Source organism: Xenopus laevis, chromosome 1L (genome assembly GCF_017654675.1).
Source record: "Xenopus laevis strain J_2021 chromosome 1L, Xenopus_laevis_v10.1, whole genome shotgun sequence".
In the NCBI taxonomy this organism is placed as follows: domain Eukaryota; kingdom Metazoa; phylum Chordata; class Amphibia; order Anura; family Pipidae; genus Xenopus; species Xenopus laevis.
The window spans coordinates 142100591-142120688 of NC_054371.1; the positions used below are offsets into that span (position 1 = coordinate 142100591).

At 35.2% G+C, this 20098-nt stretch overlaps 1 protein-coding gene across 1 annotated transcript in view; it reads left to right on the top strand.

Moving 5' to 3' along the window:
* Positions 1-20098, top strand: part of rorb.L (RAR related orphan receptor B L homeolog) — a 130693-nt gene that overhangs the window by 90945 nt on the left and 19650 nt on the right. The window contains exons 2-4 of the mRNA XM_018258813.2: positions 8241-8326; positions 16887-17028; positions 18756-19154. Coding sequence (XP_018114302.1) covers positions 8241-8326; positions 16887-17028; positions 18756-19154 — 627 coding nt within the window. The remainder of the gene's footprint in view (positions 1-8240; positions 8327-16886; positions 17029-18755; positions 19155-20098) is intronic.

The following is a 20098-nucleotide window of genomic DNA, read 5'->3' on the forward strand; positions in this document are numbered from 1 at the left end:
CCATCTACCTATATATATATATATATATATATATATATATATATATATATATATATATATATATATATATATATATATATATATATATATATATATATATATATATATATATATATATATATATATATAGTACTGTAATGCAGGGTCTGTGTTTGTTACCATTCTAAATGTCAAAATTGAATAAATGCTGATACATCTTATGTTCTGGGGATGAATGAGTTACGCATCATGTTTTCAAGCTGTATCTATGATGGCAGTTCATTTTTGTTAACAACTTCATATATTGAAGTATGCACCCCACCAAATCCATCTTCTTCGTTTTTCCTTGGTGAGAGTGCTCTATGCTTAAAATATATATGAAGCCTGTGCAGTTCTCTACACTTCAGTTTCACTATCTAGTTCCTGTTAACAGCAGGCTCCATTAATTATTAAGGCACTACTCAGATGCTTCATTTGATTTTTTTTTCTTAATTTACTCTACGGTATGTACAAGCAATAAAAAATAAGCAGTGAAGTAATCCAAACTGATGGAATGTATGCAGGGTTTTTGTTACGAAGGTTTTTATGTTTTTAACTATTTATGTAGGAGATTCATGAAATCTTTAGTAACCAAAAAAAACATATATTTGTAACACAAATATTAGTGACTATATATACTTTCTGACACATTGTGGTGTATCAAAGCAGCACACCTTTATCACCTATAACCAGTGCACCAAGAATAAAGCTCACCAAATTTGTTATGGGGTCATGGTGCCCTAGACATGCCCATGCATACATCTAATAGCATTTCTTCTACATGGTGGTTCATTTTGAGTGCCAGCCTAAATATTTTTTGAAAGCTTTTAATTTTGGTTAATGTAATGGTAAAAACAGGGAGAATTACATTGGGCATTTTAGATGCTAATTAGTGATGAGCAAATCTTTCTGCCATGTATGGATTCACTGCGAAATTCCACATTTTGCCATCAGTGGATTTTTCAAGAAACTGCAACAAAAATTTGCTGTGAAAAAAAAATAGCATAGAAGAAAGCACCCATTCACTTTAATGCATTTGGAGTGAGAAACAAAAAAAGCACCTATCCCATTGACTGCAATGCATTTAGAGTGAGAAAAACACCCATTGACTTTAATGCAATTGGAGTGAGAAAAAAGTCACCCATAGATTCTATTTTATTTTTGCCCATAGACTTTAATATATTTTGCTTCAAAAAATCACTTCAACAAAACGTCACCCATAGGGGAAAATTTACTAAAGGGCGAAGTGGCTAACGACAGCGAAAATTCGCCAGCGTGACGTCATTTTGTTACTTCGACGATTTACTAATGGGTGCAGGTGAAAATTCACTAGCGAAGTGGACCTACTCTAGCGCTACTTCGCACCCTTACACCAGGCGAAGTTGCACTATGGCGAAGGAACGTAACTATGCTAATTCACTAACTTGCGGATTTTACTGAACGTTATATCTTACGCCAGACTTGCCTTTGCCACCTCAAACTATATAGTGGGCACATGTATAGGGCAAAATAACAACTCTATTTGATTTTATGAAGCTTTCCCAGGTTTGTGTAGTGTAATGTATTTGCTGCAACTTATATGTCCATTGTACTTTAACTTGGCGCCGTATGCAAATTAGGCATCGCTAGCGCAACTTCGCTTTGCTTGACTAATTAATGCTAGTGCAACTTCGCTACCTTTCACCTCCCCGAGCGCAACTTCGGATTTTAGTGAATTAGTGGCGTCCTGTGGAAACTTCGGCTGTCGAAGGCGTCACTAGAGCATTTTCGTCTCTTAGTGAATTTGCCCCATAGTTTCCTCCAGAAGCAGTGTGTGGGAAACAAGGTTCCCTGTTATTTCTCTACGACTATGTGTGCAAAAATGATCTTTTGTGTGCATTTTTTAAATTTTGGGCTCTCTAAGGCATGGGTAGATGTGCATAAGAATTATATAATGAATTACCACACATAAATTTGTTTGATGCATTTGGACTTTCTGCCACTTTGAAATTGCAAGTAACTTGTCCCATAGCACACAATGTAAGTACAATCAACAGTATCAATTGTATGCAGTCAGCAATTGCTACGGATCCTCATGCAGTCCTAGAGGATAAAATATTTAAAGACAAACAAAAACTGTGTTAGGACTCACAGTACAAATACAAAGAAATAATGCATTTTACATTTATTTTGTACTAAAAATAGCAAATGGAAGGCACTCTTATTGTGCATTTACTGTCTACCCTTTTGCCCATGGGTAGATAGTTAAAAATGTTTTAATTTTCCCACCACCAGGGTCACTCAGCAAAAAGTGTAAAAAAAATATGATTATCACGAGGTTATGTTTTTCTCATTATTTCTCGCACAGTAACACAATTAAATGCATTAATATCTTTAACATTGCAATCTTACTTTAATTTCTTCACAACTTTTATGTCTCTTTTTCTAATAACTATTACCTTACAAAGCTTTTTCTTTCTGAGCCAAGAAAACTGTGCTCTTACAGTCTGTTTTATGAAGATTTATCAAAGGGAATTGTATGCTGGAAATAGAAATTATTTGAACTAATAACCCTATTCTTGCCGCTTACAAAACCACAGTGTCTTTGTACATATCCCTGGAAAGTAATACATTTCTGGAGAATTCATTCCCTGGAGCACTTATTTTCAGCCTTCATTTGGCTGAATGCACTTGACTGTTTATGTTATCTCTCTCTTAAATGAAAAAAAAGGTACTTAGCTTTTTTCATCAATTTAAGAAAAAAAAAATAAAGAAGCAGAAGGTGTGCCCTCATAATCTTTTCCCTAAGAAATAAGCCCTCTGATTTCCTTTTACTGTGACTGTCACTCACTCATGTGTAATTGAAAGGAGCAGTCTATGCATTGAACATCTCCCTCACTTAATCTCATTAATGCTCTCATATAGACTCTCTGGGAAGAAGCATTCTGCTCAGTAGCTGGAATGATTACGGGAATATATTTCCCCTTGTTTACTTTTGCAAGTGCAAAATGTGTGAGACTCGTTTTAGAATGAAATCTGATGTGATTGGTGAGTGTAAGCACTTTTATAAAATTTCTAAAACAAGGTAGCATGCATGGTATAAAACAAGTACTGTATACAGTAGCTTAATGCATAGATGGACTGGTTAGTTGGGTGTCAGGCTAGTACAACTTATGTTGGTGAAATATAATTTAATTTTAACTTTTTGTATATTTGTTAAAAAAAGAAAGAAGTTCTGTACTGAAAATACAGATTTTTTTAAAATTGAATATTAAAGAATAACTGAAATTTAGTATCAGTTTATAGTTTTTACCTGCTTCTTAGCAAAAGAAATGTATTACAATTGATTTATTTAGAGCTCTTGTAATTTTATTGTTACGTCACCACCAATATAATTTGCAAAGTCAATGTAGAATCTTATTTTTGCAACAGTTTTCAGGATTTTCCTACAACGTATGGTGACAGTTTATGTAAAGTAAAGTAATGTAAAGTAAACTATTCACTTCTTAATTAATATTGACTTAAAATTCTACACATTAAGCCAACCTGATTTTCCTCCAGGACTATATCTTTTTCATAAAGTGTGTTGAATAGAATGTTTTCCCCATTACCCATGAAATATAAATACAGGTATGGGATCCATTATCTGGAAATCTGTTATCCAGAAATCTCAGAATCATGGAAAGGCCATCTCTAATACACTCCATTTTAACAAGATAATCCACATTTTTACAAATTGTTTCCTTTTTCTCTGTAATAATAAAACAGTAGCTTGTACTTGATTCGAACTAAACACAATGAATCCTTATTGGAAGCAAAACCAGCCTATTGGGTTTGTTCAATGTTTAGATGATTTCCAAGTAGACTTAAGGTATGAAGATCCAAATTACAGAAAGATCCATTATCCAGAAACCCCAGGTTCCATACCTGAACTGCAAAATGCAAATCTGTTCTTGTTTAGTAATTTTTTTTCCTGTTTATGACTTTTCTCAGTTATAAGTTTATTGCAGACAATATGCACTGGTACAATATTAAAATGTATTATTTGTAGTGTGCATATTAACAACTCTTATTATAGTCCACTATAGAAGTGCAGAACGCTGGATTAGCTGGACTATTAAGTGGAAAGACCTTGAAAGTTTTCCCACCAGTGAATAGATGGGACCAGACTGCAGCCTATTTACATAGAAAAAGTTCCCAGAGTATTTGAGAGCAGTGTGTATATGAAGTTTATTATGGTATCTCTAAAGATATGCAAGTATGGTCCAGATGGAGATAGCCAGTCTATTAGAGTATGGGACGTTCTAGATATACATTTGTCAATATGTAAAGCAATGTAACTGTGAACTTTTTCATTCACAGAAGCCCTAACCCTATAAATAAAAAAATGTAACTTTTACCATAAGTAAAGATATTTAAAGTCTTATCCCTGACATCTATATAGGCATGCACTTGTACCTGTCAACTGCCCCCCGCTGTGTTATATGATATTCTACATGTTCCCTTGTGTGAAGATACAATAGAGCTCATATGTATGACTGTGCAGGGTATCTGTGAGAAGAGTCAGAGGCAAAATATAAGGGTAATTATATACTTTATGGGTATGTAAACCAACAATAAGGCTTGTTTAAGCATGAATATTAAGTGGTAGCAAAAGTTAAATGTTTGGTAATGAACACCCTTGAAGTTACATTGCTGGTCTTCAAAGCTTTTTTTTTCTGATTATTCTGGTCAATTGAAAAAAGCTTCCTCATCAATGCTCAGCTAGCAGCTTATATAAACACTGGGTAATGCTGCTGGAGATTATAGGCACAATGCTGGATCTGATGAGCTCAAATATAAGATAGCCTGTGCAGTATAATATTTGGAATTAGAATACTAATCTCTTTAGGGAAAGTGTGCAGTATCAGCAGAACAGCCCTATAGTAAAATTCTCCTGCTACCCATTTCCTTTTAGTCAACATTTAGTATGCATTGCAATTGTGTTTTTTTTGCTTAATGTATCACATTTCAAAGTCTGTGTGAAAATGCTAGCTGCTTCATAAATGAAAATCACAGTATTTAAAAAAAAAAAAAAACCTGATGCATAGGGGTTCAGCTGCAAGTGGTTTAAAATGAAAAAAACATTTTATAAGTATCAGCCTCCATTGGAATCCACATACATTTCATTTGTTTTTTATATTTATTAAAAATGTTTTCCATTCCCCACAGTAAACCTTGTTAGGATTATGCTAAGTCAGCCATGACTTTTCTTCCCCTGTTTTCCCCATGTCCCTGGAGTGGATAGTACTTTTATACTGTTCTTGGCATGAAATCCATAGTGGAAGCCCAGTTGTGTGGCCATTCTCTTTCTTTTTTCCTTAAAAAGAAAAAATTGACTTGGAGGTATATTGTATGTACAGTACCTCAATGGATAAAGCAGCACACACAAACACTTGCACACACATGAATATGAATCAGAAATCATGCATTAGTGAACTAAAAATGGATTAGCCAGAAATATAAATATATATATATATATATATATATATATATATATATCCAGAAGAATATATTTAGTTTATTTTGCTGTCTCTCCAGGCACATTTACCGCAGTTATCGAGAGTGCCGGTATCAGAGTGATATATATATATATATATATATATATATATATATATATATATATATATATGTGCCTACAGTTTTTGTGATTGGGTGTGATTGCACAATATATAACCATTGGTCTACTGGCCAAGCAGATGACATGCAACCAGCTTTAGTAATAAAGAAAGTATACTTTTACAAACTGAACTTGTTACCATTAGCAAATTGTTTGGCAAGCTAGTAGTTCACCTATGGTCTCTTTTATTAAAGAAGTATTACTGTTTCGTTAAGACCTGCCTATTCATTCACAGCAATATGGATTGCTTGACAGGCAGAAAGAAACAATTCACAAAACTCTGGGTGCTAAAAAACACTTAAAAAAGCATAATGGATTAGAGGATTACCCAGCATTCAGTCTATTGGACACAATATGCAAATAGAAGAGCAAGCCATTGTTGGAAGATGAGAAGTGGCAGGGGGGCAAGCTTCCTTAATGATCTTAGTCCCCAGCGCAGTTTTCTAGACAGCTACAGTATCTTTTGTATTGCTAGTGGAGGTGCAAAAGTCTGAAGCTTTGTAAATTGCTCACAACAATGTTAAGAAAAAAAAAAATAGCTTGCAACTATACACGATGAAACATACACTGCAAAGGAAATGTTACAGACTGTGACACTCATTAACACTGCAAAGGAAACTTGGTACTCCGCGTGTTAGTTACAGTAATTTAAGCTGTTTCTAGGAATGCTATGGCTCTTTTTTTTACCTTGTGCGTACAATTAGTAATGGAGTTTTCAGTTTCACATTCCCTTCCAACTGTCCTGCTTTGACACAAAAGGATAGATGCCTCTCAGGCAAATGTACAGTCAGGATGCACAAGTACCTCCATGCTTAGAATTTGCCAGCAAGACAACAGAGGCTGGAGTTTGTCTGATTCTTTCTTACACAGTTAGTTACATAGTTAAATTGGGTTGAAAAAAGACAAAGTCCATCAAGTTCAACCCCTCCAAATGAAAACCCAGCATCCATACACACACCCCTCCCTACGTTGAATTAAATTCTATATACCCATACCTATACTAACTATAGAGCTTAGTATCACAATAGCCTTTGATATTAAGGGGCAAATTTACTTTCGAAGTTGCGCCAGCATTGGCTTCGCCGCACTTCGCCAGACGAAGTTTCGCCAGGGCGGCGCTAATTGACTAAAATCAGAAGTTGCGCTCAGGGAGGCGAAAGGTAGCGAAGTTGCGGTAGCGTTACTTCGTCAAGCAAAGTGAACATACGCTAGCGATGCCTAATTTGCAGAGTTGTTATTTTGCCCTATACATGTGCCCACTGTATAGTTTAGGTGCCATATGTTAGGAAATGTTGGGGGGAAAGATGTACGATCTTTTTCAGCCTATCACCCTTAAAAAAGTAAAAGACGCCAGCGTTTTTTGGGACTTAGAAAAAATTTCAACTTTTTTTGAAGCAGGCCCTATCTACTCTATTGCACTTTGCCTGGTCTAAGGTGGCGAAGGCAAGTCTGGCGCAAGAGGTAACGCTAAGTAAAATGCACAAGTTAGTGAATTAGTGTAGTTAAGTCCTTTCGCCATAGCGCAATTTCACCTGGCGTAAGGGTGCGAAGTAACGCTAGAATAGGTCCACTTCTAGCTAGCGAATTTACGCAAGCACCCGTTAGTAAATCGGCGAAGTAACAAAATGATGGCGAATTTGCGCTAGCGTTAGCCATTTCGCACTTCAGTGAATTTGCCCCTATGTCTGTCCAAGAAATCATCCAAGCCATTCTTAAAGGCATTAACTGAATCAGCCATCACAACATCAACCGGCAGTGCATTCCACAACCTCACTGTCCTGACTGTGAAGAACCCCCTACGTTGCTTCAAATGAAAGTTCTTTTCTTCTAGTCTAAAGGGGTGGCCTCTGGTACGGTGATCCACTTTATGGGTAAAAAGGTCCCCTGCTAACATGTTTATAAAAGCATTATTTATTGTGTCAGCTTGAAATAAAACAAGGGCGTTGAGCTAAATGGGGACTACAAGTTTGCAGAAGTGCTGGGGCCTTATACATAATTTATCAAAGCTCTGCATTTTTCCCACAAGTGCTGCTGGAGAGACTGCCTATATTGAAAATCAGATATGATTGCACGTACCCACACCCATAATTTGAATACATCAACTGTCAGATCCAATTTCCTTTTTCAGGCAGATGGTTCAGCTGCACTGGAATGTAAAAGACAGACTTGAACGAGACTTAAAACACAATTAGTGGTAACCTGTTAAGCTCTGTTAGAAAAAAGGGTATATCCAAGCTGGAGCCATCAGTTTTTGAAAAAACAGTTGTAAATCTCCTGTGAACCAAGCCACCAGGAGTTTCTGGGAGTTGTAGTCCAACAACAGAACTGAAAAATGCATTGCTTTATATTGTTTACTGTTGTATCACCTCAGAAATATTAAAAGTTGTTTAAAATGTCGGCCAGCTATTTATTGGCTCTTTTGAAAAGAAAGCCTGACTAATGCATTTTGACTTCAGAATCTATAACACACTGCTGCTTTTTATTAGTCTGTATCAAAAGCCATAGCTGCATTTGGCAATGGCCAAGAATCAGGGAGGCTAAGAGAAAGTGCACTGTCAGCTGAGCTGTCTCGTCTCTTTTTCAGCACAAATTGAAGTGATACCATGCAAAATTTGTGGAGATAAATCATCAGGAATTCACTATGGTGTCATCACGTGTGAAGGATGCAAGGTAAGAAAAAGCACAGTAAAATCTGGGAATAAATGCAGTCATTTTCTTATCTAACTGGCAATATCAGAAGCTCTTGTGTGTCGTGTCTGTTTTTTGAAGGTAGATAAACTATGCAAGTTTTAAAGGGTAATGTCCATGTAAAAAAAAGATCTTCCCTTTGTTGTGGATGTTTAAACTATATATATATATATCTATATTTCCTAAACTTAAGAAAATCTACAAAATTGTATTGTGGGTGATAATATTGCAAATGTAGTAGATAACTAGGTGTATGTAAACAATGTATGTTAATCTCTATACAGGTATGGGATCTGTTATCCAGAATGGTCAAGACCTGGGGTTTTCCAGGGTTCTTTCCACAATTTTGATCTCCATACTTCTTAAAAAATCATATAAACATTTACGGACAGATTTATTAAGGATCGAAGTGAAAATTAGAATTTGAATTTTTTTTTGGGTCAAAATTCTCAAATTCGAATTGTGAATTATCCAAACTCGATTCAAGTTTTAATTTGAATTTGAATTCTGAGATTTATCATACTCTGGCACTTTAAGAACTCCAATTCGACTATTTGCCACCTTAAACCTGCCAAATTGCTGTATAAGTCAATGGAAGCGGTCCAGGGATCAATCTGATGATGTTTGCAGCCTTCCTGACATTCAAGTGTTTTTTCAGACAAAAAAACTCAAATCGAGATTTTTTTAATTTAATTCAAGTTTTTCTAATTCAAAACAAATTCTATTCGAGTTTTCGGATTGATTCAATTCGTCAGAGCAGAGAAAATGTGATTATATTATTAAATTTCAATTGGTTGAATTTTGAGTATATGGGAGTTTTAAAAAAATCACATGAATATGAAATTAGACATTTGATAAATGTGCCTGCCCATAACCCCAATAAGATTGTTTTGCCATTAATAAGGATTATGTCTTAGGAAATATTTTTTTAAAAATGTGTCTATGGGGCTGGCCTGTAATTCAGAGCTTTCTGGATAATGGGTTTCTCTATATATTGTATCCCTATATTGTTTCCCATACCTGTATTTTTATGGATGTTATTATTTTTGATCATATATGCATACTTGTATTGAGCTTTACAATACAAATATATTTAATATATTACATATAGGAAGTGTGTTGCACAGTGAATTACAGGGGGTAATCTGTCTTCATAGGGTCATACTTAAAGGGTTGTAGCCCTGCAACAACAAGTAGAATAAACACCTTAAGAAACATAGAAGCTGCCAGTTGGACATTTGTGCAATGTCTGACAACTTTTCTCTGTTTGATACAGAACCCTGTGCTGGTCAAATGCAAGAACAACTGGGCCAACATATTAGAATGTCCAAATTTATAAGTTCTTATAATAAGTATGTACATTTAATTTTCAAGTGCCCTGGGGCAGAAGCTTTTGAAGACCAATGTAGCCAATGTTTTTCCCACTTGGCCCTCTGCTTCCTTTACTGGCTTAAGTATGCCTTTTGCACATTTTACTCTTACAAAAAAATTTATTGATTTTCTTTTATTATGGGGTTAAATTTATAAATTCTTGAATTAAAGTGTTTTTAAATGCAATCACTACACAAAATCATGATTAAACCTGGTCAAATTTTCAGTTTTGATCTCACTTGATCACTAGCATAAATATAAAAAAAAAAACTCAAATTGGTACAATCACAAAGGTTTTCTGGAAAAAAAACTTGATCATTGAAAAACAATTGAAATACAATATTGAATAAAATAGCTGGATAATGATAACACGCCTTCCATTATATAAAACCTGGCCAGGCCACATTTTTCCATTGCAGTAATTGAATTGAATTGAAGTTGAAAGTTTTTTTTAGTACGGAATTGCCAATAAAGCTTTAGAAAGTGTCTGGCAAAGTAGGAGCAATAGGAATGTTGTTATGGAACTACCAGAAATGTTGTGGAATGTAGCCTTCTCCCCCTCAAGGGCTCAGTATCTAAGCAAAAAGTGTTATGTTTATTGTTGTTGCATCATTACTATTTGGCCAGTAACATGGAGATAATAGAGAAGATTAAGGGCTCTTACAGGCGAGCGTTTGAAGCTGTGCTCCCTACATGCGCCTGTGTGAGTACAGCCCCATTGAAATTGAAAACTGAATGCGTCAACACCTGCGCTACCCTGCGGCTGAACACATAAAAATGGAACGCAGGGGAGCGCAGCTTCAAACGCTTGTCTGTAAGAGCCCTAAGAGTGTTCCAGGAGTGCATGCTTTCTAGATGTTTTTCAGCACAGGTTATTGGATGGGGAATACTGTCCAATCATTATGGATTTTTGCATATTTAAAGAAAATGTATTTTTAGTATTATTATATTTTATAATATTTACATTTAAGTGTGTAAAAATCATAAGTACACTGTTGAAAGAGAAATGTGGTGAATGTGGTGAAATTCACCCTTGTGAGGGAAAGTATATAATGGGGAAATTTCTCTAAAGAATTTATGCCAAAAGAAATGATGATGTGCGGGTTAATAGCATGGATGAGGTGATAATGAGATGCTTAAGTGACAGTTCTATCTTTATAATGGCAGTTTGCCAACCTAAACCTACAGTAAATTCTCTTAACAAAGATTCCTTCTTGTGCTAGTAAACTGAAGAATATCCACTGAAGAAGCCAAAGCAAAGAGAATATTCACCAATGCAGAGTTAATTCTCCAAAACTCTCATTTAAATAAATTGGCTGTATTGTGGAGAACATTCATTTTTGGTTACAATAAATATGCCCATTGATTCAGGAGCTAAAGCCAAGAGTGCACAGAAGATACACAGCTAGGTGTACCTTGGTTTTCATAGCAATTTTATACAGTTGCAGATTAATGAGATGTGGGGCCCCTAGGCTACATCCACAGGCTCCCTTTCTATTCTACTTCTGGGTTCAAATGTGTGCAGATCCAGCCTTGCATGCACCTGAGCTCTCTGCCGGGTTGGATTTGGCTCATGCCAGTGATGTCACTTGATCTGCATGCATCTGGGTGCATGCATGTGCATTGTCTGCCTTTTACTCCTAGCAGTGCAAATAAAGATAAATATTAAACAAAAATAATAAACGAAAAAGCTAGCTGGGCCCCTGGTCACACTAGGCCCCCAAGCTATAGCCTAGGGAAGGCTGTACATTAAGCTGTCCATGATTACATATACAAATAGCTTTTGTTAATTAGTAATTAATTGGTAATTAATGCATAAAAGTTGCTTAGCTTTACATTTCCCTTCACTATAAATGTTTTTTTTTTTTTTATTAAAGAGAAAAAAACATGAAATCCCAGCAAGTAAATGCTGGTGAGGTTCTATAAAAGTCAAGGGGGATAGTCTTAAACAATTATATTTATTTTCTCAGTTCATTAAAACATTCAAGTTTTCAGCTTCATTGAAAGTTTCCAGTAGGTACAGTATTGTCAATTAATTTTATAATGTATATTTTATCTCTTGAGATAAGAATATGCAATTTAATTATTATCAAAACCCTACATTAAAACTACAAGCCTTTCAGATCAGGAAAGGAAAAAAAAAATAGTATTCTACTAGTCTTCAGATACCTTTAGTGCTAAACCCTATTAAACAAATGTTTTTATTGATCTTTATCCTTTTTCTCCCCCGCAAGCCTTGAATTCAGTCAATATGTAAAGTGCAGATATGTCTTGTTTATGGTCACTGAAATAGTCATAATGGGTCAGTAACATGAATAGAAGCTTACAAATCTTTAGACATAATTGACTGTCCTCCACTAATTAAAAACAAGTCAATGCAGAAAAGTTTGTATTATTTTTCATTGTAATGTTTTTCCTTCAGCAGGTTTATATATGTAAGGGATGACAGGTGGGGGCAGATTTATTTAGGTTTGAATTGAAAATGAAAATTGTAGAATTTTTTTATGGTCAAAACTCTCAAATTCGATTTGTGAATAATCCAAACTCGATTCGAATTTATCAAACCCATGCCCTTTAAAAATTCAAATTCGACTATTGCCAGCTAAAACCTGCCGAGTTCATGTGTGTATAAGTCCATCGGAGAGGTCCAGGGACTCATTTGAACATGTTACTAACCTTCCTGACATTCAAGTCTTTTTTTGGAGAAAAAAAACTTGATTCAAGTTTAGTTTAATTTGATTTGAGTTTCCGGGTTGGTAATATTCGTTCGAGTTTTAGATATTCTATTTTTTTATTAAATAACTCCCCCAATCAAATTTCAAGTATATTTGAATTTATTAGAGTTAAAAAAAAATCACATGAATTCGAAATTCGACCCTTGATAAATGTGCCCCTTGACCTTGTTTAATTAGAGGAGAAGTAGGCCACATGGCAGCTTTTATAGGTTTAAATTCATCCCATGGCCCTTCAAACATAACACACTACATTTTACTATGTTAATCATATAGTGCACATACAATATTTAGGGCCTTATTCATCAAATTACAATTTTTTTCCCGAATTTTTCAGATTTTTGCCCAAAAAGTCCAAATAGTCAGATTTTGGGGCTAACCACAGCAAACTTTTTCCATCCTTGGGGTATAATAAATCTCGAAAACGTCAAGGTTTTTGGTGGTGTCATTTGTGGCTCACTCAATATTTGTGTATTATAAAACATAATATACCCCACACCGCTGTAAAATATGAGAATGTTAGAAGTTATCTCTGAGTTGCATGACCTTTATATTGTCATAGAACTCCTCTATGACTTATCGTATAACATGCTTCCAATAGGGGAAATATTATTCCCTAGCTAACTGATGTCATCAGTTAAAATCAGTGCTGAGCTGCTATCATTTGTGTCAGCCTGTCTTGTCCCATGACTATAGAATTTCTAATATCCATATAATACACAAAAGCCATGAATATCTTGTAAATTATATCCTTATAAACGGTGACTAGTGAGGTCATCAGTTATAAACGGTGAGTAGTGATGTAATTTCTGTCACATGACTCACTGAAATTTGTGTATTATAATAAATAAAGTACCCCCAGTTGTAAAATATGAGGATATTAGAAGTTACCTCGGAGTTCCATGACCTGTATAAAAACACTCGGCCTTCGGCCTCGTGTTTTTATATGGTCATGAAACTCCTCGGTAACTTTTAATATCCTTATATTTTACAAGAGGGGGTACTTTATTCACTATATAATACACAAAAGCCATGAATATCTTGTAAATTATATCCTTATAAACGGTGAGTAGTGATGTCATCAGTTATAAACGGTGAGTAGTGATGTAATTTCTGTCACGTGACTCACTAAAATTTGTGTATTATAATTAATAAAGTACCCCCAGTTGTAAAATATGAGGATATTATAAGTTACCTCGGAGTTCCATGACCTGTATAAAAACACTCGGCCTTCGGCCTCGTGTTTTTATATGGTCATGAAACTCCTCGGTAACTTATAATATCCTTATATTTTACAAGAGGGGGTACTTTATTCACTATATATTTTACAGTAAAGATTACATTGTGCTATCTATCTATCTATCTATCTATCTATCTATCTATCTATTGCTATCTATCTATCTACTGTACCTATCTATCTATCTATTATCTATCTATCTATCTATCTATCTATCTATCTATCTGTCATCTATCTATCTGTCATCTATCTATCTATCTATCTGTCTATCATCTATCTACCTTTATCTATTTCTATCTATATACATATATATTTATATATAGAGTTTTTGTAGTACTAGATTAATCTAGGACATGATGATGTTTTAATTACTTCGTTTTGTCTCTCTTAATTCCTGTAGCAACTTCTCTTTGCTTGCTTTGCTTTGCTACCTAATTGCCCAAATCATGCAATAACTGTACAGTAGGAAGCACATCCTTATTTATCCTCTACACAACTATGTGCTATAGTTCTCTCTGGCAGCGCCATGGTATTATCACAATAAAAGTCAATGACACACTTTTCAAATGTAAACTCTTTTTAATGACTACAGTATAAAGAAATAAAGCTAACAAGCACAACCATGTAATTGGGATAGAGGGAAAACAAGTAGTACCACTTAAACCGATGGTGTATTAAAGAGCAATCTGTAAAATGGGCTTATAAACCAACACAAAAAAAAAAACTCTAAAGAAAGCGTAAAGAAGTTCTAAGCAGTTGGAAAAGAGTTTGAACATTTGGATAAAACAGATCAGCAGTTAAGAGATGCAACTTTTAATGAACTGCATTGCCTTTGTTGGAAACCTCACAGAGGTCAACGCTACTACTCCAGCTAAGTGACATGCTTTTTGATCCGTAGTGGAATATATAATTAGCTAAGGTGCAAAGATAGAGCAGTCGTTATTTAATCTAGTATTTCTGAAGAATTTTAGGTTGAATGACAAGGCATGTATACAATATAGTCAGGCCATTCACATAATTGCTGATTTGTATTTACAAATGAATTCTTACTGGATTTTCAGAATCTATTTGTCGATCAATGAAATAATAGTTGAGAAACAGGTCAAAATGTTTACCATTACTTGTTCATGTAGAATTTTGAATGTTATATACATAGAACTGCACATATATTTACATGCTGTCAAAATAGTCAACTCCAATAAATCCAATAAAAAGAATTTGAAAAAAAAGATTTTTTTTTTTTTAAACAATAGCATTTGGGTGAAGGCAGGTTGAATAAAGGTGTGACTTGATGTGATCAATAGAATACAAGAGATAAGCACTACAGGCTCACAAGAAATAGTAAAAAAAAAAAAAATGTATTTATCCACACACAAATGCTTCAAAATGAGTGGGTTGAGTCCATGCAAGTGTATATTTTCTATTCTGCAATCTAACTTTAAGAGATACCATACCCATATTGAACCCAAACATAGGACAGTGTATAATGAATCCACTATATCCCTTAATATTAACAGAATTGCCTAATCACAGACACCTCGAGACCAATTTATTAAAGGTCAAATTTTAGTAGTATAAAACCACGATTAAACTCCGTTTCTCTAAAACCATGAATGCCATGAAAGTTGTTAAATCATCCGAATTGAAAAAGTCTAAACAGGAAAATAAGCTGAACAATGCACTAAATATATGAAAACCTTAAGTTTTTTGGACAATCACTTGCAAAAAACTGAAGACCTCGAAAAGACTGAATGACTAAAAAAAAGGTCCAATAGGATCAGCACAGCTCCCATTGACTTCTATGGGACCCCGACTGCTTTTACTTGGAGAAGTTTTTTTTAGAGTTTTTGTGGTTTTTACATTGGGGGGCAAATTTATCAAGGGTCAAATTTTGAAGTAACGGGTGAATAGGTCGTTTTCATTCCAATTTGAATCATAGGCTAAAACAGCAATTTCGCAGGTTTTAGATGCTAATGGTCGAAGTTGAATTTTTAAAGAGACAGTACATGATAAATTTCGATATTCGAATTTTCAAATACACAAAAATTAGCTCGAAATTTAATTTTTTCAATTCAAATTTTCACTTCGACCCTTGATAAATCTGCCCCTTAATAAATCTTTTTAAAAACCATGAATGTTTAGAGATTCGTGGAAAAAATCAAAAATTGTTAGTAAATCGACCCCTTATAGTTTTAGAGAAATTTTAAAAAATATAATTTTTAGAGAAAAATGTGATTTGTGAAACCCAAATGTTAGTAAATTGCCCCACATCATTTTTATCAATAAGACCCTGGTGCAATAACCACAGATTTGGACTTAATTGTGGTAATACAATGAGAACCTCAAGTTTGCCTCAGGTCTAGTGACCAAATCTGTAAGCAAAGTTTTAGGTGCTTTGATGTCATGCTTTTTTGGGCTACTTAAAAACAAGGTTTTCAAATTGCTTGAACAACTCTGTGTTCAAGCGATTTGACTAATAGTTAATCTCATTAAGGGCTCAAACTCCTGTATTGATTTAAACAATGACTTTCAGATAGGATTTTGGAGCACATTGACCTTAGCGTAATGTTGCTAGAATGTAAGTCATATAGCATAAGAGAATTGCTGTTTCATTAGAGAAAACAAATAGATGATATAATTAACAGCATTCTCCCTCAGGGTAAGGCCACACTAAGCGATAGCGCGGCGATTTGACTCGCCGCGACTATTCGCCGCGACTTTTAATCCTCAATCGCTGGCGAAACTTTGGCGCTGGCGTCTATGGGAAATCGCGCAAAATCGCCAGCGTAAAAACACACGCGGCGATCTTTTTTCTATTGTCGCTCGAAATCGCCTAGCGAGGCGATTTCGAGCGACAATAGAAAAAAGATCGCCGCGTGTGTTTTTACGCAGCGATTCCCCATAGACGCCAGCGCCAAAGTTTCGCCAGCGATTGAGGATTAAAAGTCGCGGCGAATAGTCGCGGCGAGTCAAATCGCCGCGCTATCGCTTAGTGTGGCCTTACCCTCAAACTACTTTACCAAATATTATACAGAATTTTAAGGTACCAATACATGATGTTGAATTTCTTGATCACAGTATTGCTTAAACATTTTTATATTTTGATTGGGTCCTGTTGACTATATGTGAGACCAAACTATTAAATGCTAGATTAATTTATGTTTATAAATCTTCTCTTTATTTATTATGTGTCTATATTCAGGGATTCTTTAGACGAAGTCAACAGAATAATGCCGCTTACTCCTGCCCGCGGCAGAGAAACTGTTTAATTGACAGAACTAACAGAAACCGCTGCCAACACTGTAGACTGCAAAAGTGTCTTGCCCTAGGAATGTCTAGAGATGGTAAGTCTACTTTCTTTTTTCAAATGTTTGAACCTTCCCAAAGCCCTGGAGAGCGGAACAGTAGAAACACATAAAGCAGCAACGTTTGTATTAAGTAAAATATGTACAATACTTCTGATTAAATTGATATAACAAAGTAAACTGTCTGTCTGCAAAGGTGAAGGAGAAGAAAGATATCTGCCTTAATTATTGTTAAGCAAAAAGTTCTTTCACAGTTTTCTACTGTGTGTTTAGTTGATATGTTAGGGACCTTAGACTGTAAGCTCCACTAGGACAGGGACTATGATTATGAACAGTCTGTGAATGCATAAAATGTTGGTGCTATATAATTAAAGCATAATGACATCCTTACACCAGCATTCACAAAATATATATATTTTTATCATACAATATTTATCTTGAATACCATTTAATGAACACATGTTCCTATTTCATATACTTCGCATGGAAAAAAAAGCAGCATAAACGTATGCAAATGTTCTTTTTATCAGACTTAACAAAAACCAACTGTTCCAGATAGGCTGTAAGGAAGGCATTCGCAGAAGGGTTGTAACTATTGTAATGTCTGGTCTATTAATTGCATCAGATAACGGTTAGATGTTGGCAGCTAAACAATAAACGAGTTTAACAGACTCTTTAGAGTATGGCACTCCCTTCCAGTCTTTGTTGTACTGAAACATCTCTGTCCTGGCCAAAGAATTAGCAGAACAATTAGTCTCTTCACTGCAGACAAAACTGTCTCTGAGTGTTTCATGGCTAAAGCTATCATGGCAATTCGTACAAACAGTAGCACAGTGAGGTACACAGTATATGCTAAATGACAACCTTATAAAGTTTATAAGAGCCCACCATTCCATAGCATTCATAAAAGGAGTGATTTATATCAGGAACATAAGTAGCACTCTGGAGGATCTTTTTGCACTATGCAGTAGTCAATGCATTCAAGAACAAATTTTAACACAAAATAACATGTACAGTGCAGATTACATTGAATAATCAATCACTGCATGAATCACATCCCTTCTTCTCAAAAACTTAGGGCTACACAATTTGCAGTAAATTTAACCTATGGAATTGGGAATTATCAAATAAGTGTTTTATCTTATAGAAAATAACGTTAATATATGTTGTAGATTAAAATATTTAGGCAATGTAATTTTTTTCCTAAATCATATCAAAAAAATTCAGGACCTTTTTAAAAACAACACCACCACCATCCATGTTGCTCTCTTTTTTCCCACTTCACTGGCCATTTAATAATGCTTCATACAGGATAGTTAGGAGGTGGGCAGCATTTAGGTATCCTCTGGAATGCCCCTAGCTTTTGCATTATTCAGAACATACTGTACAAGCTGGAGAATACTAGGGGTGGGAAGACACTAGGGATTCCTGTACTTAATGCCTAAAGTACAGGGCTTCCTTCTGCTTGAATTACAATTTGCATCTTGCACTGGATTTTCCATCAGGTGTAAGTTGTAGAGATGCCCATGGTATATTTGCAAACTCTCCCTATATGCATCTTTTAGTGGTCCAGCACTTATAATAAATTATAATTTTTATCTTTCATGTCTCTACATCTGTTCTGTTTAACCCATGTAAACCTTTTTTAGATTTTTTTACTTGAAGTACACTATTCATTGGGTATAAAACTCTGATATGGTCCATTTATGAAAATGTTTTCAGATTATTTCATTAGTATTGACATTGCGTCCTTTTTTTCCGAACAGCTGTAAAATTTGGAAGAATGTCAAAAAAACAGAGGGACAGTCTATATGCTGAGGTCCAGAAACACCAGCAACGATTGCAAGAACAGAGACAGCAGCAAAGTGGAGAGGCAGAGGCCTTAGCCAGGGTTTATAGCAGTAACATCAGTAATGGTTTAAGTAATCTCAACAATGAGACAGGAGCTACTTATGCCAATGGACATGTGATTGAACTTCCCAAATCGGAGTACTATAGTGTGGATTCTACTCAACCCTCCCCGGATCAGTCTGGTATTGACATGACTGGAATGAAACAGATCAAACAAGAACCAATTTATGACCTTACGTCCGTACCAAACTTATTTATGTATAGTTCTTTTAACAACGGACAGATCTCACCAGGAATAAGCATGAGTGAAATAGGTAAGTGGACCCAGTGTGATGTACATACCATTTTATTTATGTTATTGTTTGGAAAAGCTGTGCAAGAATTGCACAATTTCCATAATTGGGCCTCTGAAGGGCAAATTTCATTTGAGTCTGTAGGTCATGTTACCTAATTTGAGTAATACTGGTTGGTCTGGGGAAGTAGCACCAAGAGTGGAACAAAACTGGAAGACTGAGGATAATGAGGGCTGGGAAGGGATGTACTGATGGTGGGCATGCCTTGCTAAAACTTTTGGGTCAGTTATCATACTACATTTTAGCAAGATGAATATGTGGTTCTGCTGCATCTTTGACTCCACAGAGCCTTCAAAGTCTCTCTTATCGAGGTGACCTTCCAGACAACATTAGCTCTTTTGCTACTTTCATATTCCTAGGAGGTAGCATGAGTTACAGGAGCTTGATCTACAAGAATCTGCAGCAGGTACAGCTGGTTTCCTTCTGGTTATACCTTCTACTGAAGGCAAGTTAAAAAGAGGAGAAATGTCAGATTCATCTGTAGAAGTCCAAATTCAGAATGTGACAATACAGAAAGTCAAGTAATTACCATATTTCAGTTTGATTGTTTCCAGCTATTTTTTACCTCCTAATAAAAAATAAATATAGACAAATGGGGTTATGTAATAAGACACTTAGGGGCCTATTTATTAAACCTTGAGATCATCTGGTAGAGGTTTTTAAGGGGAAAACTTGAATTTTTAGTGGGCAAAAAAACTCAAATTTGCAAAGATATATTATACCCCAAAGCTGCTAAAAATCAGATACTATATATCTCATACCTATCAAGGTCATGTCGAAGTCAATGGCAGATGTCCCTGAAGATGTTTCTTGACATTGTTATCTGCTCTGGATAATCTGATAAAGTCAGGGTTTCCATTTGATAATCCAAAAAAGTTGAGTATTCGCAGCAAAACTTTGATAAA